This window comes from Uranotaenia lowii, chromosome 2 (assembly GCF_029784155.1).
Source record: "Uranotaenia lowii strain MFRU-FL chromosome 2, ASM2978415v1, whole genome shotgun sequence".
Classification (NCBI taxonomy): domain Eukaryota; kingdom Metazoa; phylum Arthropoda; class Insecta; order Diptera; family Culicidae; genus Uranotaenia; species Uranotaenia lowii.
In genome coordinates, this window is record NC_073692.1 from 197999842 (window position 1) to 198024170 (window position 24329).

At 37.7% G+C, this 24329-nt stretch overlaps 1 protein-coding gene across 1 annotated transcript in view; it reads left to right on the forward strand.

Moving 5' to 3' along the window:
* LOC129742247 (tyrosine-protein phosphatase Lar) overlaps positions 1–24329 on the forward strand; it is a 740954-nt gene that overhangs the window by 535835 nt on the left and 180790 nt on the right. The window contains exons 9-11 of the mRNA XM_055734122.1: positions 12120–12506; positions 12582–12715; positions 18898–19048. Of these exons, the coding sequence (XP_055590097.1) occupies positions 12120–12506; positions 12582–12715; positions 18898–19048 (672 nt within the window). The remainder of the gene's footprint in view (positions 1–12119; positions 12507–12581; positions 12716–18897; positions 19049–24329) is intronic.

Sequence of the window (24329 nt, forward strand, 5' to 3'; positions counted from 1 at the left end):
GGGATGAAGCGATAGACATTTGATGTCTTTAGCAACATTGTTCAATTTTACATGAAGCATATTCCAATAAACTTTTGCCAAGGGGTCCAACGATAGCGGGATAAAAATGCTAATTTTGTTTGTTTTTCAAATTAAAGCTTCGATGTCTTCGACAAACTTGTTAATCTGATCAAAATACATAAGTTTGTTGAATATGTCAAAGTCCTATCACATCACACCCAGGAGTTACAGTCAAAGTAAAAAAATTCTCTTGAAAAAACAGTTTTTTTAACCTGACACGTTGTAGATTTTATAAAATGGATCGCTGTCTTTAAAACAAAGTTCTTAAAAGCCACGATCTACAATTGTCTCTTACATTATGGTGGGTTAAGAAGTTGCTGAAGCCCTATAGAAGGCATTTAGTGTATTTTATTGGCAATTTTGGAAGGCTCGTCCATCGAAAAGTGCACATTTTCGCAAAACCCCCTTTTTGTGATTGTTTTTTTTATGATAAGCGGAACTATTTCCATTTGAAATAAGTGGGGAAATCGGTGGAACTAGTAGAGATTTGAACGATTGATAATACACTTTTTATTTAAAAATAACCTATTTTTAATGGAATTAATCTGTTAAATTTGGTAGAGCACTAACACTTATACTGACTATGAATTTTTTTTAAAGTTTTCAAAAACTTAGTTAGAATTCTTACTAAAATCACTTTATTATTCTTTGAAACACTTTCAACATTTCTGAATGGTTAATTTTCAAGGTTTTAAATTAAGGAGAAGGTTTTTTTTTGTTTCGATTATAGTCGTTTTAACATCTTTATGCCATTCGCGACTTGTATCAACGATGCAGTTGGTGGGCAGTCATTGAATAACTTATCCGGCACAACTGTGATCGATGTTTACTCTTGAGCTTTTAACATTATTTAATAATTTAATTTTTCAACGATATCTTTTTCAGTTAACCAAAAGAACCCAGTGTAAATGTTTTATAGACTTCATGTTGTTTCACAACAACAATTTTTAGCAGTCTTCTCAACTCAGAGAACTGTGAATTGTTCCAGAATCATGAACATTTTCATGATGTTCCATTAAAATATAGAAATAATGAGAAGCAAGAAGCGTTTATAACTTCTCAATGGAAAAATGCACGATTATTAAACTTCTCAATTGGAAAATGTAAAATTTATATCTGCTGTAATAATGAGCTTGTCGAGGGAAAATGTTCGAAGATAAGTGATCCGAGTTTTAATTGAAATCCATAATCCATTGTTTCCGTTTGTGCATCGTAAATCCTCGGGCCAGCTCATTTTCCCAAAAGATACAAAATTTCCAAATGAATAATAAATCACCAGATCCATACTCTATCTCTCTCATGAATGGGACTAAGACGCTGCTGTAGAAAAAAGATGAATTTTTGATAGCCAGTTCTTGAACAGCGGCAATCGAACCGGGGAAAAGTAAAAACTTTTCCTAACCGACCGGTAATTGTTTTTGTTTCCGATTTTCCACAATCCAAAATCGATTGCCACACATTAAATCCTTTGTTTCCGGGTACGAGGTGGGAGCGTGGGAGTAAAATGGGGGCGGACCGGAACATTGTAGGTGGGAACGTCAGCCACCAGGATCAGATGTCGTCGTCGTCGTCGCAGAAAATACAGAAAACAAGATCGAAATGAAACTGGAAAACTTTGTCAGATAATTGTCAACCTGCTTACATGTTTCCCACATTAAACCCGAAACACAAACAATGAAGGAGAGAAAGGATGGAAGGAGAAAAGTGGGTTGGGGTTGAAAGTGTCAAGTGCCATTTGTGGGGCCCCGGAATGTGTTTTGTATGGGAACTTTTGTGGAAAAAGGGATGAACCAGGCTCAATCGGCGCTGGAATTTCCGACCAAATACTACCGGGCCCAAAAGGGAAATTGTCAGTGGGAAGTGTCTGGGGGAAGAGTAAAATGTTTGTAACCTACTTTGAACTGGAAAATTTATCCATCATTTATGCATGAGAATTTCCGGCTTTTTTCTGTCTCTCTCGAACTGACAGAACAAATGCCGAAACGGGCAGACACGTGAACGTTTCAATGTGCTTCAATTTAATGGGCCCACAATTGAAATGTTCTGTTAATTCTTTGGAAGTGTGAAATAAACTGAATTTGAATGGTTAAACTCATGATGGCAGGAGGAGGCTTTAATCCATCAGGAATAGTACTCTAAATAGCTACTGCTGACAGCTGCAATAGAAAAGTTGATGTTGAATGGCACGAAAACGGTATGTTTTTCCATCTAAGTGCAATATAAATTAGCTTTAAAGTTTTTACAAATGAATTGGTATTAAAAGGAAGAATGATTCAAACCATACGTACCTCTCTCTACTCACTGATTGCTGACAAATGACAAAAAAAAACAAAAATAACAAAAATGACAAAAATGATAAAAATGGAAAAACCGTTGAATTGACGAAAATGAAGAAAAGGAAGAAAAAGACAAAACTGACAAAAATTACAAAAATGACAAAACGACAAAAATGACAAACATGACAAAAATGACAAAAATGACAAAAATGACAAAAATGACAAAAATGACAAAAATGACAAAAATGACAAAAATGACAAAAATGACAAAAATGACAAAAATGACAAAAATGACAAAAATGACAAAAATGACAAAAATGACAAAAATGACAAAAATGACAAAAATGACAAAAATGACAAAAATGACAAAAATGACAAAAATGACAAAAATGACAAAAATGACAAAAATGACAAAAATGACAAAAATGACAAAAATGACAAAAATGACAAAAATGACAAAAATGACAAAAATGACAAAAATGACAAAAATGACAAAAATGACAAAAATGACAAAAATGACAAAAATGACAAAAATGACAAAAATGACAAAAATGACAAAAATGACAAAAATGACAAAAATGATAAAAATGACAAAAATGACAAAAATGACAAAAATGACAAAAATGACAAAAATGACAAAAATGACAAAAATGACAAAAATGACAAAAATGACAAAAATGACAAAAATGACAAAAATGACAAAAATGACAAAAATGACAAAAATGACAAAAATGACAAAAATGACAAAATGACAAAAATGACAAAAATGACAAAAATGACAAAAATGACAAAAATGACAAAAATGACAAAAATGACAAAAATGACAAAAATGACAAAAATGACAAAAATGACAAAAATGACAAAAATGACAAAAATGACAAAAATGAAAAATGACAAAAATGACAAAAATGACAAAAATGACAAAAATGACAAAAATGACAAAAATGACAAAAATGACAAAAATGACAAAAATGACAAAAATGACAAAAATGACAAAAATGACAAAAATGACAAAAATGACAAAAATGACAAAAATGACAAAAATGACAAAAATGACAAAAATTACAAAAATGACAAAAATGACAAAAATGACAAAAATGACAAAAATGACAAAAATGACAAAAATGACAAAAATGACAAAAATGACAAAAATGACAAAAATGACAAAAATGACAAAAATGACAAAAATGACAAAAATGATAAAAATGACAAAAATGACAAAAATGACAAAAATGACAAAAATGACAAAAATGACAAAAATGACAAAAATGACAAAAATGACAAAAATGACAAAAATGACAAAAATGACAAAAATGACAAAAATGACTAAAATGACTAAAATGACTAAAATGACTAAAATGACAAAAATGACAAAAATGACAAAAATGACAAAAATGACAAAAATGACAAAAATGACAAAAATGACAAAAATGACAAAAATGACAAAAATGACAAAAATGACAAAAATGACAAAAATGACAAAAATGACAAAAATGACAAAAATGACAAAAATGACAAAAATGACAAAAATGACAAAAATGACAAAAATGACAAAAATGACAAAAATGACAAAAATGACAAAAATGACAAAAATGACAAAAATGACAAAAATGACAAAAATGACAAAAATGACAAAAATGACAAAAATGACAAAAATGACAAAAATGACAAAAATGACAAAAATGACAAAAATGACAAAAATGACAAAAATGACAAAAATGACAAAAATGACAAAAATGACAAAAATGACAAAAATGACAAAAATGACAAAAATGACAAAAATGACAAAAATGACAAAAATGACAAAAATGATAAAAATGACAAAAATGACAAAAATGACAAAAATGGCAAAAATGACAAAAATAACAAAAATGACAAAAATGACAAAAATGACAAACATGACAAAAATTACAAAAATGACAAAAATGACAAAAATGACAAAAATGACAAAAATGACAAAAATGACAAAAATGACAAAAATGACAAAAATGACAAAAATGACAAAAATGACAAAAATGACAAAAATGACAAAAATGACAAAAATGACAAAAATGACAAAAATGACAAAAATGACAAAAATGACAAAAATGACAAAAATGACAAAAATGACAAAAATGACAAAAATGACAAAAATGACAAAAATGACAAAAATGACAAAAATGACAAAAATGACAAAAATGACAAAAATGACAAAAATGACAAAAATGACAAAAATAACAAAAATGACAAAAATGACAAAAATGACAAAAATGACAAAAATGACAAAAATGACAAAAATGACAAAAATGGCAAAAATGACAAAAATAACAAAAATGACAAACATGACAAAAATTACAAAAATGACAAAAATGACAAAAATGACAACAATGACAAAAATGACAAAAATTACAAAAACAGCAAAATAGACAAAATTGACAAAATTGAGAAAATTTACAAAAATAAAAAAAATAACAAGAATGACAAAATTGATAAAATTGACAAATAGACCAAAATTGAAAAAATAGACAAATTGAAAAAAATTTGACGGAGCATGACAAAAGCAAATTGACTGAATTGACAAAATTGACAAAACTGTTAAAATTTACAAAATTGGCAAAACTGACAAAATTGGTAAAATTGACAAAATTGACAAATTTGACAAAATTGACTATTGACTAATTAGACAAATTTGAATACTTTCGACAAAACAAATTGATAATATTGATGAAACAGGCAAAAATTTCCAAATTGACTTAGTTGTCAAAATTGAATAAAATTGAAAAAAGACATAAATGACAAAAAATGACAAAAATGGCAATGAGCTAACAATTAGCTCACCTTCAGTTTTCTCCACTATCAAAATATTCTCCATACTCTTTAAGCATGAATGATTCAGCTGGGTGTTGTTGTTTGTTGGACTTCATCCCGGGCGGCGAGCAGCAATTTGAAGAGATCTCGAAATCTTTTATGCATTACACCAACTAGCTAATGGTTTCCATGGCAGCTTTTCGAACATCTTAGTCGGTTCGGTTGGTTGGAATACTTGGAACCTATGAACGAGGTTACACACAAATATAGCCATTTATACGAAGAAGCGCACTAGCAAAATCCTTGAGAGCTAACATACCCCCATTAAAAGACCCGATCCTTATAGGGAGTCGCTCCCGAACAGACAGTCATATGCATTATTTAGCACCTGTCCTACTACTTCTGCCTTCGGATGCAGCATCCCCAGTAAATAGTTAGTTGCCTGTTTGTTGTCGATGTGGTTTTCTGTTCATTCTACTGCAACGATTATTATTACTCGGAATCTTCAACAGTTAATGCTGGCGATATCTCTCTCTAAAGTCTGGTTCAAGTTAAGATAGAGTCATCCCGATGCATGGTGGAAGCAGAACAACAAAGTGCAGTCAATTTCAGACTAACCGGGACTAGTTAGTTAACGAGGAGCAAAACATAACAACTTTAAAGACTCCGAAGTTACAATTTAGTCTCTTGAAGATCTTGCAGGAGCCCTATAACAGTAGACTGAGTCAGTTTGGGGTCATTTTTGAATGTCTCAAACCCTGGGATCTAAAAAGCTTAGTCATGGTTCATAACTTATCCGTGATTTTTGCAAAATTTTAAGTAATGTTTTCTAGAGTGAATTTCAACTTTTGGGTTTGTACGGGAAAAATAAATATTTTGTACTGAAAAATCAACATCATTTTTGTTTCTTCTGTGCAACCTAGCCAGCTAATGATTTTTGTGCCATTTTATGAATTCTCTTAAAGAAATTTCGCTTCGCACAACAACTTTGTCGAAGACCGTAACATCGTATCATATTAGGCAAAAAAGTTCTTAGCTGTTTAACAGGGGTTTGTCTTATGGCATTGAAAAACAATAAATTCAATTGACATCACTGCTGGTGCCTTGCGAAAGATTGCATGACAATTTGTAATGCGATACCTCAATAGGCACCCAGCAGTGATGTCAATTGAATTGATTGTTTCGCTTTGCCAAAAAACATGCCCCTACTCAACATCTAATAACTTTTTTGTGTAATAAGATAAGTTGAGATCTTCAACAAAATTGTTAAGAGAAAATTTGCTCCATAGGAATTTATAGATTGGCTCAAAACCCATGAGCAGGCTCGGTTCCACAGAAGAAACAAAAATAATGTTGATTTTTTCCGAACAGAAATGTTTCCTTATATAAATAATTGTTCAAACTTACTCATGTAATCGAAGCTCAAAAATTCTGCAAAAAATTACAGCTTAATTTTAAGCCAAAACGAAGCTTTGAAGACGTCAGGGTTTGAGAAATTCAAAAATGACCCCAAATCGACTCAGTCTACTATAATAGTGTTACAGTGTAACTCGTCATAGTAAAATAATTCCAATTGTGGGTGTTACACTGCTTTAAAACCTTAAAAAATATCATTAAAAAAATCTATCGATAGATCTATAACCGCCATCACACAATACCGATCAATCACTGAGTCAAAAAAGGAAACAATTATAGTTTATATCAAGTTTCTCATATGTAAATAGATTTTCCATTATTTATCCCATAGGAGTGGGACTGTAAAAAAAAATTACCTTTCTCGTTGAAGTCTTTCTTCAAGTTTTCTTTAAGAAGGATTCAAGAGGAATGTTATTAAAAAAGGCTTTAAAAAAACCATTCAAATCGTATTTGGAAAACTATTTTTTAAAGATCCTCAGGAATATGCTTTTGAAGCAGTCAGTTTGAAGTATTTATGAAAAAAAAAATCTGTACACAAATCCAAGTGAAACTGTTGAAAACATTGTAATTCCACAAACAAAACTTCTATTTTACAAATTGGTGCAAATAATGGGTCAATTTTTCAAAATTCCATTTCCCATGTGCCCATTTCCAATTGAAAACACAAAAGCATTTCAATTACAGGTCTGCTCCTGCGGACATAATTAAGTTTTCATTAAAGTTTACAGACAAACAAAACGAACTACAAAGAGCCGCCTTCATTCAGTGGGACCCCGGAATCAATCACCTGATGCTGTTTACAATTAGCAATCATGCCGGCGGACGGATGAACAAATAACGATTCACAAAGCGTGTTGGGCAGAGCAAATGCATTGCAATAGAAATTGGAAGAGCACCAGCAGTGTGTTTCCGAATTAATTGCCCATTAAAATGAAAGGTGTTGCTGGCCGCCGGATCCAGTTTCTGGCGCGCTAAATTAATGGGGACACACATTTCGATTTGACGCCAACCACTTCCGAAGAGGACTTCAATCATCGGGGATGCGGATGAATAAAAATAAAAGCGTTGAAAATAAATTTGTTTCATCGATTGGTTATTGAAAAAAAAACAATCGACGCTAAACTGAAAATAAAAATATCAATTTTGTTTGGAACAAACTCGAAACTGTTTTGATCCAGATTTATCGTCAGTTCAAGACAATCACGCAGTTGGCAGCCTTTCGCTTAGACTGTTTTGAGACTTTTCAGGCTGCGGTAAGCAAAATGGAGTGGCTGAAATGCACAGAGTAAAAAGACTGTTTCAAACAATATTTTTATACCGGCTCCGGTAAAAAAGACAAATCGGCTTTAGAGCACAAATTGGTAAGATTTGAAAAGCTACTACTGAGAATGTTATTAAATTTTTCAGGCTTCGCCAAATTAGACAGAGTGGCTGAAAGCACATATTGAAAAGGTTTTCTGAAAGATTTTTATGATAGTGTCAGGAAGAGCACAGATATAGAGAGCTGTTGCAAACATTGTTTTAAGATTTTTTGGCTCCAATAAGTAAGACGGAGTAGCTGGAAAGCACAATAATAATGTCTCCGGTAGATTAGAAACTGTTGTTTAAATTGCTCTGAGATTGTGACTGAGAAAAAAAATTCAAATGGGTGTCGCAAAGATTGATTTGAAATTCCTGCAGCCCTGCAAAATAAGACGGAGTAGCTTGAAGAGTGCTGATGAAAAATATTTGAAAAACTATTGCAAATATTGTTATGACATTTTTTTGGCTCCGTCGAATATGGCAGAGTTTCTAAAGATATAAATTTGAAAAGATTTCCGTAAGATTATTATAAAATTGTTCTGGTGATTAAAAAAAAAAAGGGGCGAAGAGCACAAATTTGAAAAGCTGTTGCAAAGATTGCTTCGAAATTGTTCTGGCTCCGGTAAATAAGATGGAGTAGCTGGAAAAGACAGACATACAGACAGACAGAAGGCTGTTGTTGAGATTGTTTTGAAATAATTCAGTCTCCGGTTGATAAGAAAGAGTGGTTTGAACCTCCATCAAAAACATTTTACATTGTTCCGGCTCTAGTAAGCAAAACGGAGTAGTTGAAAAAAACACACATTTAAAGGACTGTCGTAAGATTATTAAGAGATTTTTCCGGCTCCGGTAAATAAGACGGAGTGGCTTGAAAAGCGTATGGCAGATATGAAAGATTTGAAAAGATATTATAGCGAATGTTCCGGCTCCGCCAAATTTGCTCACTGTGCAGGGAATCAAGAAGAATTTTTTTTTCAATTAATTAATTTTCATTTAAATAGCGCGTAGTTTCCATCAATCAAGAAAATGCAGGATTTTGTTGACACAAACATTTGAACCTGATTTAAATTCCGAACTAAATGATTGATTTTCTATAGTAGCATTTTTGTTAAAAGAAGGCTCTCCTGATAATTGTAATCAGTATTTTTGCGCGATAAAAACTTCTGCCTAGCTTGATGATTGGTTATTTGGCGCGAAGCAGACTTCCCCCTAGTTTGATGTTGCTTCAAATCTCCGACGCGATGCTGCGTCCGTCAACTGATTGATAAAGAGTTATTTGAGGCGATGCAGACTTCCGCCTAACTAGCATGATTTGAATGTTGCTTCAAATCTCCGATGCGATGCAGACTTCCGTCAGTAATAGTTCTTGATTGATAAACAGTTATTTAGCGCGATGCAGACTACCGTCTAGCATGATTTGAATATTGATAAAAATCTTAGACGCGATACAGACTTTCGTCAGCCATAAAACTCGATTGATAAACAGGTTTTTGTCGCGATGTCTTCCGCCTAGCTTGATATGAATGTTGCTTCAAATCTCTGGCGCGATACAGACATCCGTCAGCAAGAGTTTTTGATTGATAAACAGTTATTCGGCGCAATGCAGACTTCCGCCTCACATGATTTGAAAGTTGACACAAATCTCCGACGCAATGCATACTTCCGTCAGCAAGAGTTCTTGATTGATAAACAGTTATTTGGCGCGATGCAGACTTCCGCCTAGCTTGATTGAAATGTTGCTTCAAATCTCTGTCGCGATGCAGACTTCCGTCAGCAAGAGTTTTTGATTGATAAACAGTTATTTGGAGCGATGCAGACTTCCGCCTAGCTTGATTTGTATGTTGCTTTAAATTCCTGACGTGATGCGGACTTCCGCCAGCAAAAGTTCTCGATTGATAAACAGTTATTTAGCGCGATGTAGACTTCCGCATAACTTGATTCGAATGTTGCTTCAAATCTCAGACGCGATGCAGACTTCCGTAAGCAAAAGTTCCTGATTGATAAACAGTTATTTAGCGTGATGCAGACTTCCGCCTAGCTTGACTCGAATGTTGATTCAAATCTCTGACGCAATGCAGACTTCCGTCAAGAAGAGTTCTCGATTGATAAACAGTTATTTGGCGCGATGTAGACTTCCGCCTACCTTGATTTGAATGTTGCTCCAAATCTCTGACGCGATGCAGACTTCCGTCAGCTGATTGATAAACAGTTATTTGGTGCGATTTAGATTTCCGTCTCGCATGGTCTGAATGTTGCTTAAAATCTCCGATGCGATGCAGACTTCCACCGTTTAGAAAGAGCAACGCGGTGGCGCGATGCAGACTTCCGTCTAGATCAATCATCAATGCAAGAGTTTGCCTTGCAGACATTGACGCAATGAAGGCTTCCGTCAGTAAAATAATTTGAGTAGTGTTGAGTTTGATACTAAGAAGACCTCCACATATATCGCCCAAGTACTTTTTTGCAAACGTTTGATGACTAGGCAATCGGAAATTGTCAGTAAAACGAGGTTGATAAACGCCTTTGGCTTGGTATGATGTTTTTTTTTCTACATTTATACGTGAAGTAGGTACATGGAATATTCAAACGCTATCGAGAGATGTGATTGCACTTTCCAGGGAAACATTTCAAGCAAATTTTCAGAATGAAACCCACACCAATATGAGACATCCACATTTTGGGAGTTATTTAATTAAGGATCCAGTACCTACTAATGAACTTTTCCCTCCCAAAAAAAAAAATTCATAACCCAATTCCAAAACGTTTTACCCCCATCCTCGCATAGTTTTCCTAAACAGCTGAACCGTATAATTTCATTACACCCCCACAGGCAGGCAGCAGCAAAGCAGGACCAGCAAAAGTAAACTTTCCGAAAACGTTGTTACAATTTCGTTCACACTTTCGAATACTTTTCGAATTGTCGAAACTTGACGGGCTAAGGGAAATCTATTATTCATCACCAGCCAAATCCTTCCAGCAGCAGCAACAGCAGGGTTCCAGCCAGGGTGTTACTTTGGTACCGAAAAACCGGGATAAAATTCGGGGAAGAGCCACCACGGAAAATGGGGGATATGGAAATTTTCGCCTTTCGACAACAACCTTTTGAGCCACTCTATCAGAAAAAGCAGCAACGGCAACGGTGGATATGTGAAATGCACAACTTTCGAGAGTTCTAAGTTTTCAGTTGCTAGGTTTTTAGTTGTTCCTTGCACGTCGTTTTTATTTCTAGGGAAAATTCTGACGCCACTTTTGGGGAAACTTTTCCTCTGTTCGGTTATTTTGGGATGCTCGTTGAACAAAGGTCGCTTAGCTTAGCTCGACTAAGGAAGATTCCACGTGTTCTTTCTTCAACAATCTCGCACGGTTGCTTACATAACCAATTTACAAAACGAAGGGATGTTGCACAACTTGACTTTTTACCACACGGTCGTAAATAAGGAGGAACCACACGTTATTTTTCGAAAATTATTACCAGTATGTTACCGTTTTTCTTGTAACAGTGGCTTAGGTGGCGAGATGCAAACATGTTATTTTTAACCCTCAACGCTCAACATTAATTTGTATTAACAATATTGAGAATCGAGAATAGAGACGTGAGCAGACTTTGATGTCTGAATCAAAGGCAAACAGAAACCAAAATGAGCTATCAACGCCATAATGATAGCATAATTTAGTATCATTGGAGCGTCGATATGTCGAAATATGATGCCAAATCAATACCTAAATAAGACATTGAGCACTAGATGAAAGTACTATTTGGTTTGTTTTCTTTTATTTATATCGCTAGAGTAGAAAAATGAGTATCTTTTAGAAAAAATGAAATGGTATTCAATTTTTAGTGATGAACAATCATATTCATTTGGGTGTTCAATTTTAAATCGAACTGAACACAAACAGCAAATTTGTTCGTTTTCGACATAGTGCGCGCATTTTGAGTGTTGATTTTTCAGTGATTGCAAAAGAAGGCATCATTTAGGTATCTGCTTTGCTAGCAAAATCTGGTGTAATTTGACCCAAATTAAAGTTGTACAATAGCAAAACGTTGCTCTCGGTGCGCATAATACCTCGTTTAGCCTTTCTTTTTAAAGGAATTTTGGAAGCACAGCAAAAATTTGCATGTAATGAAATTAGCCGTTTTATATCTAAGCAATAAATATCTTAAGACACTTATTTTCCCGAAGAAAGAGAGAGATTTGTTATTTTTTCTTGCCCATTCTATGTCTCAACGCCATTCATTCAACGATTACTTATAAACCATTTTCCTTTCCAAATTCTCAGGGAGCCTGCAGATCGACAACAGCGAGGAAAGCGACATGGGCCGGTACGAGTGCGTGGCGGAAAACTCCGTCGGAACCGAACACACCAAGCAAACGAATCTGTACGTGAAGGTACGCCGAGTTCCGCCGACCTTTTCACGACCCCCGGAACCCATCTACGAGGTGATGGTCGGAGGAAACGTGACCCTTACCTGTGTGGCCGTCGGATCCCCGATGCCCTACGTCAAGTGGCGCCAAGGACCGGATCAGGATCTGACGCCGGAAAATGACGTCCCCGTAGGAAGGAACATCCTGGAACTGAGCAACATCCGGCACAGCGCCAACTACACTTGTGTAGCTTCGTCCACCCTCGGAATCATAGAGGCCACCACTCTGGTCAAGGTTCAATGTAAGTTCAGTGAATGAATCCTTTTGGAAGGTTGTTAATTAATTTTCCTTTTTCCTTCCTTTCGATGGAATACAGCCTTGCCAGCTGCTCCAACAGATGTGACGATTTCGGAAGTGACAGCCACGCAGGTTCGGCTCGAGTGGTCGTACAAGGGACCGGAAGACTTGCAATATTACGTTATCCAGTACAAACCGAAGAATGCCAATCAGGTAAGATGCTGTCTTTTTTATTGCATCCGACAAAAAGATAATTTTTTTCAAATTTTCCTTCTTAAAATTGCATCAATTCTATTTGCAAAAACTTCAAAGTATTGATGATTTAACGAGAATTCAGCCATTTGGAAATTTACAGAACTTTTTAAAACAGTTTTTATGTGTCTTTTGAAAACACATTTGGTGAGATGAGAGACGTTAGTGAGAAATGAGCTTGTCACGTGGGACACGACCACATGAACAGCAGAGAAGTGAGAAGTGAGATGTAAGATTTGTGAAGTCAGACTAGAGACGTTAGAAGTGAGATGCGAGATGAGAGACGTGAGACGTGTGTAGTGAGACGTGATGTGAAAGTGAGACGTGAGAATTGAGATGTGAGACCGGTGTCATGCATTACTACTCATGTCTCATGTCTCATGTCTCACTTACGTCTCTCATGTCGCCTCTCCTGATTTCATTTATCAAGTGTCATGTCCCATGTGCCATGTCTCAAGTTTTCCTCAGGCCTCAAGTAACAGGTCTCAAGTCCTGAGTTATGAGACCCGATAAATGAGACCCAAAACTTGTGGATGTTGTACATGAGATCTGAGTCCTGTGACTTAAGACCCGAGGAAAAATTGAGACACGGTACATGAAACATGAAACTTGAGACGTGAGATCAGGAGAGGTGAGATGGGAGACGTTATTGAGAAATGAGACAAGAAAGAGACACCACCTGAACCTAGAGAAGTGAGAAGTGAGATGTAAGATGTGAGAAGTAAGACTAGAAACGTAAGACGTGAGATGTGAGATGACAAACGTGAGACGTTTATAGTGAGACGTCAGATGTGGAAGTGAGACGTGAGAATTGAGATGTGAGATCGGTGACATGCCTACCGGTGACATGCCTTACTTTTCATGTCGCATGTCTCATTTACGTCTCTCATCTCACCTCTCCTGATCTCACTTCTCATGTGTCATGTCCCATGTGTCGTGTCTCAAGTTTTCCTCAGGTCTTAAGTTAAAGGACTCAGGTCCTGAGTTATGAGCCCGAGAAATGAGACCCAAAACCTCTGGATGTTGTACATAAGACTTGAGTCCTGTGACTCAAGACTCGAGGAAAACTTGAGACACGGTACATGAGATAGAAACTTGAGACGTGAGTTCAGGAGAGGTGAGATAAGGTACGTTAGTGAGAAATGAGACTAGAGACATGAGACACGATACATTCGACATGAGCCCAGGGAAGTGAGAAGTGAGATGTAAGACTAGAGATGTAAGACGTTAAGGAAATAGAAGAAACAAATGAAGTGGGAAGTGAGATTTGAGACGAGAGACGTGAGACGTGTAAAGTAAGACGTCAAATGTGGAAGTTAGACATGAGAATTGAGATAAGACCGGTGTCATGCCTTACTTCTCATGTCTCATGTCTTGTATCTCACAAACGCCGCTCATCTCACCTCTCCTGATCTCACGTCTCAAGTGTCATGTCCCATGCGCCGTGTCTCAAGTTTTCCTCAGGTCCTAAGTCACAGGACTCAGGCCCTGAGTTATGAGAATCGAGAAAACGGACCCAAAACTTATGGATCTTGTACATGAAACCAGAGTCCTGTGACTTAAGACCCGGGGAAACTTGAGACACGGCACATAACATCTGAGACGTGAGATCAGGAGAGCTGAGACGAGAGACGTTAGTGAGAAATGAGACTAGAGACGTGAGGCATGTTACATGAGACATGATTCCAGAGTAGTGGGAAGTGAGATGTAAGGTGCAAGACTAGAGATGTGATACATAAGAGAAATAGAAGAAACAAATGAGAAGTGAGAGACGAGAGACGAGAGACGTGAGACGTGTAAAGTAAGACGTCAGATGTGTGAGCGAGACGTGAGAATTGAGATATGAGACCGGTGTCATGCCTTACTTCTCATGGTTCATGTCTCATGGCTCATGTCTCATGTCTCATGGTTCATGTCTCATGGCTCATGTCTCATGTCTCATGGTTCATGTCTCATGGCTCATGTCTCATGTCTCATGGTTCATGTCTCATGGCTCATGTCTCATGTCTCTTGGCTCACTTACGTTTCTCATCTCACTTCTCCTGATCTCAAGTGTCTTGTCCCATGTGCCGTGTCTCAAGTTATCCTTAGGCCTTAAGCCACAGGGATCAGATCCTGAGTTATGAGACCCGAGAAACAGACGCAAAACTTCTGGATCTTGTATATCAGACCTATGTCCTGTGACTTAAGACCCGAGGAAAACTTGAGACACCACACATGAGACATTAAACTTGAGACGTGAGATCAGTAGAGGTGAGATGAGAGACGTTAGTGAGAAATGAGACAACAAACGTGAGACACGATACATTCGACATGAAGCCAGGGAAGTGATAAATGAGACGTAAGATGTGAGACGTAAGACTAGAGATGTGAGACGTGAGAGAAATAGAAGAAACAATTGATATTTGAGAAGTGAGATTTGACACGAGAGACGTGAGTCGTGTAAATTAAGACGTCAAATGTGGAAGTGAGACATGAGCATTGAGATGTGAGAGGTGTCATGCCTTACTTCTCATGTCTCATGTCTTGTATCTCACTAAGGTCGCTCATCTCACCTCTCCTGATCTCACGTCTCAAGTGTCATGTACCATGTGCCGTGTCTCAATTTTTCCTCAGGTCTTAAGTCACAGGACTCAGGTCCTGAGTTATGAGCACCGAGAAAACAGACCCAAAAACTATGGATCTTGTACATGAGACCTGAGTCCTTTGACTTAAGACTCGAGGAAAACTTGAGACACGAGAAATTGCACAAGACATCTGAGACGTGAGATCAGGAGAGGTGAGATGAGAGACGTTAGTGAGAAATAAGACTAGAGACATGAGACACAATACATGTGACATGAATCCAGAGAAGTGAGAAGTGAGTTGTAAGATGTGAGACTAGAGATGTGAGACTAAAGATGTGAGACATAAGATAAATAGAAGTAATGAATCAGAAATGAGAGATGTCCCAGCAAACATTTTAGTTGGAATATAAGAGACTCAAAAGACGTATTCAAATATATATACCATCAAAAATAGTCGTATATAAGTTAAAAAAAAGGCCATATAGCCATAAGTGTGGAGGCAATATACATACTTTTTCGTTAGCTCAAATCCCTTATTTCACAATATACAGCATTCTCTATAGAAATCATGGCACAGTGTACATATAACATGACCAATTGTGCTATAGTGTCGAATGATTTAAAACCATCGATTGTATCGTATATTAAGTTATTTACCTCGTAAATCATTCAATACAATCGTAAATAAAGTATTTCGTCTTATCTACGAACAATTTATCAAGTTACTCGTATAATATTTCGATGTATAGCGTAATATACGGTATAGTTACCGATCTATTCCTCGGATAGATTTATTCCCCGAATAGTATCGAACATAACATCGATACGTATACGATAGAACCATATACATTATGATTCTAGATTGCCTATCTAATATCGTATATTTTGGAACCCGATCGTAAATCATCACGCACCTGGCAACTTCTAGAGCTGGTTGCTAAATTTTACATCGTAACGATGTACAGACAATGATTTCATTCTTTACTAAGTGAAACCCAAACAATTCGAACATGTTTTTAACTCCAAATGTTAATGGGAGTTTACATTCAAGAACAAAAATTTTTACTGTTCGATAACAATTTTCATTATTTCATGTATATATTGATGAAAATATATAATTATGGCACTTCTTTTCAATAAATCAGCGTTCGAGAACATTTTAAATATCCACAATATTTATAACAATAAAAACATAACCAGTAATATTTTTCAGGAACTTTTTTTTTCGAAGAATTTTGATAAATTTACCTTTAAATTTATTCAAACGGTTGATGGGCGCCTATCTCGAGAGAAGAGTGCTATGTTTTCAATTGATAACGATTTATGACAGGCAATTACGAACCGATATACACGATTAAATCATAATTTTACTATTTGCGATTCTATTTTCCACTATCCGAACTCTTTTACGAATGTACCAAGGAAATCGTAATACAAATACAAAACATTTCATTTAGGGATACTTTTACGATACACATACAACTTTAATATTGAATGAGGAGCTTACGATTTCAAACAACTATTTTTACGACTTGAAGTAACATTTGTAATACGATATAATGTTTGCTGGGGTGAGACGAAAGACGTGAGACGTGTAAAGTAAGACGTCAGACGTGTAAGCGAAACTTGAGAATTGAGATATGAGATCGATGTCATGCCTCACTTCTAATGTCCCATGTCTCATGTCTCATGTCTCATGTCTCATGTCTCATGTCTCATGTCTCATGTCTCACTTACGTTTCTCGTCTCACTTCTCCTGATCTCAAATCTCAAGTGTCTTGACCCGAGAAAACATATCCAAAACTTCTGGATCTTGTACATCAAACCTAAGTCCTGTGACTTGAGGAACCTGAGGAGGAGGAGGAGGACCTGAAAAAAACTTGAGACACGACGTATGAGACATGAAACTTGACATGTGAGATCATGAGAGGTGAGATGAGAGACGTCAGCGAGAAATGAGACTTGAGACTTAAGACCTGAAAATGAGACTAGAAACGTGAGACACGATACATTAGACATGAATCCAGAGAAGTGAGATGTAAGATGTGAGACGTGAGACATAAGAAAAAATCCAATGTATCCAATGAGACGTCAGAAATGAGATGTGAGAGTATAGACGTGAGACGTCAGATGTGGAAGTGAGACGTGAGAATAGAGATGGGAGACCGGTGGGAATAGAGATGGGACTCATGTCTTACTTCTCATGTCTTACTTCTCATGTCTCATGTATCATATCTCATGTCTCATGTCTCATGTGTCATGTCACATGTCTCATGTCTCATGACACATGTCTCATGTCTCATGTCTCATGTCTCATGTCTCATGTCTCATGTCTCATATCTCATGTCTTATGTCTCATGTCTTATGTCTTATGTCTCATGGCTCATGGCTCATGTCTTATGGCTCATGTCTCATGTCTCATGTCTCATGTCTCATGTCTCATGTCTCAGATCTCAAGCCTCATGTCTCATGTCTCAGATCTCATGTCTCATGTCTCATGTCTCATGTCTCATGACTCATGTTTAAGGTATCAAAACTTAGAACTTAGTTGTCAGGTTTTATTACCAGGTTTTAGGTATGGAATGGAGTGGTCAAAATGTCGGTTTCGTATTGGCCAATTTCTCAAAACCAAATATCTTATTAAGCAAAACTTCGTCATTTTTAAGGTTGTGAAAATGAATGTGATTTTCCAAATTGTTTACAACGTTGCCAGATACTTTTACGATTATTTCCAGTAATTGTGTTTTTTTTTGTTTTTCTGGGATTTTAACACTCTCGTGTTATTCATCCCCTAACCCAGTAATTGTGTATTGTAAATGTTGGAATTTAAATCCAAATTTTTAGGTACATTTTCGCCGCAAAACCAGAAAAAATTGTTTTCTTAGCCAATATTTGTTCTTAACTGAATCTCAAAGTGATAAGAGTTTAGACTCAAAATATAAAATTTTGAAATTTATAAAAAAGCGAAGAGTGTGAGGGATTTTTCATTAGTGATACAAAAAAAGTAGTTCTAGACCCCGATAACTTATTTTCCTTGAATTGTGCTTTGTATAGAAGAAGATTCTAAAAAATATAGAAATTTAATTAATTCTTGGTAATTTTGAATTTAATTCTTTTTAGTGGTCTAAAAAGGCACCTTAGTTTAAAAAGGCAGTTTGCATGAAAATTTTACGACTTCCGGTCTTGGTGTCAAATTATTTAAAATCTATTTAACATCAGACAGCTGTCTCCTTTAAATAACTTTCTTCAATATAAAATGAAAAAAGACGCTTTCATCTGTCCCCTTAGAGCATCTCGAATTAATCCGCCAAAGTTGTTTTCGTCACAAATTGCTTTTATTGTTTGTCGACATGAACACGTCGTGTTCAATACATATTTCTCCCCTGGAGCGCGAAAGCCAAAAATTCCCCGGGAACGTCGTGGCAAGATCGAATTAATCCTCGCTAATTGACAGTATTATTAATGGAAAATTATTCGCCTTTTTCGCTCCCGACAATCGTTGTTGTAGGTTTTTTTCGGCTACTTCTCATGTTTTTTTCTTTCTTTCGTCCTTTTTTTCTGGCCCATCATCAACAGGCATTCAGCGAAATCAGCGGCATCATAACGATGTTCTACGTGGTCCGTACGCTGAGTCCTTACACCGAGTACGAGTTCTACGTGATTGCTGTGAACAATATCGGCCGAGGGCCTCCATCGCTGCCTGCCACCTGCACCACCGGAGAGACAGGTATTCCCACCCACGGGTCCAGCTCTAGCGTGTGTTGGATTTGCACCTTAGCCTCCCCCACTCCCCGAGAAAAAAAAACAACCACCCACCCTTGCTAAACACTGTTTTCTAACCAAAAAATAATACAACACCACCCCCGCCTTAATCGATACTCACTCGTAATTTAATTTTTGGAGAGTAACCAACCAAGCGTAATTTCACCAACCACCACCACAATTCATTCACCCAAAATGAAAATACACACTCACAAGTGCCAAAACACGCATTTCCATAACAGCTTCCAGCCACATTTGACATTTAGGAAGCATACTTTCAGCTTAATCATATACAAATAGAAAAAGTTTGGAATAAACTTTTTAGGTTGATGTAAAATTTTATTGAACACTATTACTGTGAAGTAGCTGCACAATATTTGAAAAAAAAAGATTTTTTTACAGTGTATAAGTTTAAACAAAAACGGTGTATATCCTTGTAAACTTTTACGTCAATTTGTTCCGGGGAGTTATTTGCATGATTTATAAAAAAAAACTGTTCGGAAGGATTTGTGTTTTGTTTTATTCACTAAAATCTTCATTTTGAAGCTTTTTAGGTGAAATGAATTATCTAACAAGTAAATATCAACTAACAACCACAGAAAGGGAACTACATTTATCATAACTTTGATTCGAACTCATGGTCGTTGGCGTAGATGGTTTGAACTTTAACCACAACGCCAACCTAACTTTTTAAACGGAGGAAACGTACATTGTAAAAGTCATTTGTTATTTGTTATTTATTTCTTATCAACGGATCACGTGTTGATCCAAATGTTTACTTAAAATTAAAATTAAAAACATAATATTAAGTCTAACTATGGGGTTTTCAAGGCCCGTATCACTTTTCTTCGGAAAACATCCCTCGAAACGTCGAAGTCAAAATGCACCGATAACCGGTTGAATGATCTCATTGCGCCGATGAGGGCGCTGTTAGCTCCGTAATTTTTCATTCGAAAGAGAATGTACAACTGAAGATCCATATTTCTAAGACCACGGGGTAGTACACTAAGCGGAATACCCTTCAGTAACGTGGGACAGTCGATTCGCGATGTCAAAAGGTCGGCGACGAATGAGGCACGTAATGCTTGTCTGCGGGCTTGAAGAGTATTGATATCTATGAGGCGGCATGATAGCTAGGCAAGCGAAAAGGGTCTTGCCAGTTCAGGTGTCTAAGGGGGGCGTATCGCAAGAATCGCCGCTGAATAGCCTCGAGCCGATCGACACCGTTCTGGTAATGGAGACACCAGACAGCTGATGCGTATTCAAGGATGGAACGAACAATGCTGCAGTATAGGCTTTTCAGGCAATACACGTCCTTGAAGTCCTTCACCACTCTAAAAATGAAACCGAGACTTCTGGATGCTTTGTCATTCACGTAGTTGGTGTGTGCTTTGAATTCCAGGCGCTGATCTAAGATTTCGCCAAGATCGTTAACGTGGTTCACACGTGAGATGGGTTCGTCTTCTAAGAAGTACTCCGCAATTAAAGGCTGCCGCTTACGGGAAAAGCTGATGACTCCTCTTTTGCTTTAGTTTAATGGCAGGCAGTTAATGTCGCACCAATCAGCGAAGAGGTTGAATTGACATTGCAGAAAATCTATGTCGTCGTGGTCGTTTATGGTGTAAAATAGTTTTAGGTCATCGGCATAGCAAAGTTTGGGGACGTCGAGGAGTGACAACACGTCGTAGAAATAAATTAGGAAATTGATCAGTCCTAGATGACTACCTTGGGGCACACCAGAGGTGGCTTGGAACTGCCTGGAAAAGGTGTCACCCGTTCGGATAATCAATTTACGACTGGTTAAGTAACTGCGGAACCTACCCAGTAGCGTACCACAGAATCCTAAGCGTTCGAGTTTTCCGATGGCAATCTCATGGTTCATCTTGTCGAGTGCAGCGGACAGATCGGTATAGCTAGAATCAGTTTGAGATTTGGCAGCAAAACTTTCATGCACAATAGAAGTGAACGTTAGTAAGTGACTTGTTGTAGAGCGTTTGGGCATAAAAAAAAGATCCAAGACCACCAATTCAAATAGTTTGTAAATAGAACATAAAGCAGAGACTCCACGGTAATTGTTAATATCTCCCCTATCTCCTTTTTTATGAACCGGGAACATCCCAAGCAACCAAAAGTCACATATTTACTTGAATGAAGGCATTGAAAGTTACATATTGGCTGACAAAGAGAATCAACTGCCCAATTCCCTTTAGTGAACATTATGCACTCATTAATGAACTTGAAAGTAGCAAAAGTGATTAATATGTACGTTGTATGTGACATGTTCTGCCCAATTCCCATTAGTGAACTATATGTACTCATTAACGAACTTGAAAGCTGCAAAAGTGATCTATACGTACGTTATACGGGACTTTAGTCACATAAAGGGCACAATAGTGCTCAATACGGGATTTGATATGTCACATAAAGGGCACAAAAGTGCTCAAAGTGTGGGTATTGATAAGTCACAAAAAGTGCATTGATGTGCTTCAAATCACCACATCGAGTTTTAGTTTCAGTTAGAACAACATCTAGGCGTGGTCTCGTGGTAGCGTGTTCGATTCTCACCACGAAGGTCGGGGTTCGATCCCCAAGCCGGGCAAGTTTTTTTTCAATAGGTAATTTTGTACTTGAGTGACCATTCTGACACGATATATGTAGGAAATGTAGGAAAGAAGCAATTGAGCAATTTGTAGGTTTGAGATCCGGCACGTGGCATCATGGCGGCACCGGTACAGAACACAGTAAATAATCGAGAGAAGGTGATATGAACCGAAGCCAACGGTTCAGTTGAGATAGAGAGAGTTTTTTTTGCTCATTTTGCGATTTTTCGGAAGCTGAATAAAAAGGCCGCTGGAAGCTGAATAGAAGATCATTAAGACTTGTTTTGGAACTTGAAAGTATCAATAAGAACTTAAATTTTAAGCTGCATAGAACGTACTTCATATCAATGATGGGGCTGAGTAAGCGTGTTTGTACCTGTTTTATGGGACTTTTGGTTGCTTGGGATGTAAGCTTCCTTCCATAGTAGAGGGAAGATGGCTCTTTCAAGCGAAGCTTGAAAAATGAGCCGAATAGGGGTCAGCAAAACAGGCATGAAACTTTTCAAAAAAGCAGCTGGTATCCCGCCCGGGCCCGTAGAAAAGGAATTCTTGAGGTTCGCTGCTGCTTTAGAGATGACTGCCTCAATGGCGAAACGTTCCTGACAGCACTAGCTTAATGTTATGGGGATGTTGAAGCTGAAATGAAGATACTGGAAAATTTCTGGGTGAAGAGATCGCAGATTCCACGATCAGAGTTCGCCGTGATGCCGTCCAAAACATGTTTGAAGGTATACCAGGTTCTTTATGCTGACTATTTACGTGTTTCCAAAACGATTTTGGGCAAGACTTGAGGTTACGTTGTACGCGACGTAGGTAGTTATGGTTACAACGTTCGCTGGATTTTTTTTATAAACGGAGTTAAGTTTACGGTGTATATCCTTAGTGTAGGATGATTTTTGCTTCTTGTAGTTTCGAAGAGAATACCTTTTAGCCGTCTTCAATTGTTGCAGTTCAGTCGTGATCCAAGGGACTCACGTATTTCCGCTGCTAGAGCGTTTTGGAACGTGGCGATCGATCACATAATTCAGAATGTGTGAGAAGGTATCAGTAGCGGATTTGATAGGATTTATGATTTGATAGATCAAGCTCAGATACCCAGTCGTTAGTTGCCAGAATGTGAGAGATGTCGTTGAAGTTAGCGTTTTTAAAGTCGAGGTAGAAGGTCGCTGGTTTTCCTACTGTAGCGTTCAGCCTAGTTATTTCAAGTGATGCCAAAAGAGCAGGGTGATGTGGGACTACTTTAACTAGCGGTGCAGGAGCGAGTTCGATGATCGGTAAACGAGATCCATCATTGGCAAAGCAAAGATCCAGCGTACGACCGTATTCGTTCACCACGCCGTTAATCTGGCGCAAGGTCGCTCTACTCAAGGAGTCCAATATGATGTTTGAAGGCCCCGAAAAAGTAGAGCAGGCAGGGTCAGGATACAGGAAGCTACCATGGTTAGAGCACCACTTCAAACTTGGCATACTGAATTCGCCAATGACACGTAAGTCATCTTCTGGAGCGCAGAAAGAACTAACTTCGACGATGCAGCGATAAAACGACTCAGCGAGGGCAACATCTCTTGAGCAATCGGGTGGCAGGTACAGTGCATATATGTACGCACAGTTTCCGGTCTACAAGATCAGTGCCAATACACACTCAAGTTCCAAATCGCACCAGGATTTGTTGTCGATGAGCTGCGCTGGGAGATTCGACTTCACGGCACCCCGCCTTCACTGGACTTTTTGCTGTTACGGGCACTACGGTCACAGCGGAACACTGCGTAATCAGGGCCGAAGATCTGACTTGAAAGTGTGCGGTCATTCAGCCATGTTTCCGTGAAGGCGATGATGTCATAGCAGGAGCATGAAGTTGCGAGCAGGTAGTCGATTCAAGAGGAAGACGGTAGGAGGGTAGAAGCAATTGACGACGGAAATGATCCAATAGAATTGTAGACGATTGTAAACGATGGACTATGAATGTAAGCAATCATTAGTGAGGTACAACCAGTGGAGTAGAACTCCCGGAAGTTAAAGATGGAGTGAGCGAGGTCGCAGGAGGAAACGGGACAACAGGTGTTGACAGGTTTTTTTGATTCAAGATCCTCAAACTCTCTGAACAGAGTGCCAGCGGGCCAAGTTCTAGGGGAAAGAGCGGCGTCTTTGAGCTTGGGATCAACTCCAACCTTGAATGCGCCTAAGCGACATCCTTCCGTACCAAAAGGTGAACCTCGGCTGATTCGCACTGGAGACATTACGTGACGAGTTCTTCGATGTCCTTTGCAGTGACGGTATTTTGCAACCTTGCAAGGTAGACCCAAAATTTTTTCTCTCTCGGCGCAACAGTGGCTATCGATTTAACGGTGACTTTCTTAGTACCCACACAGGAGGTTTGAGTGGGTGGTTCGATCCGACGTCGCTTGTTTGTAGGGGTGCCAAGGCTAGGTCAACGGGCAGACATGCGAGGGGATGGATTTAAATTGGAACGGTCGTTGATGATTTTGTCCAATTTTCTGTGTGTCACTGCTAATTCCGACTTCACTTCCGCAACTAAGGACGCTTGATTATTCTTAAAATCCCGGATCAGAGATTCGTAACCAGACATAGTGCGACGAAACGCTGATTTTTTTTAAAAGATTACAACTCGCATCACAGACCCAAAGC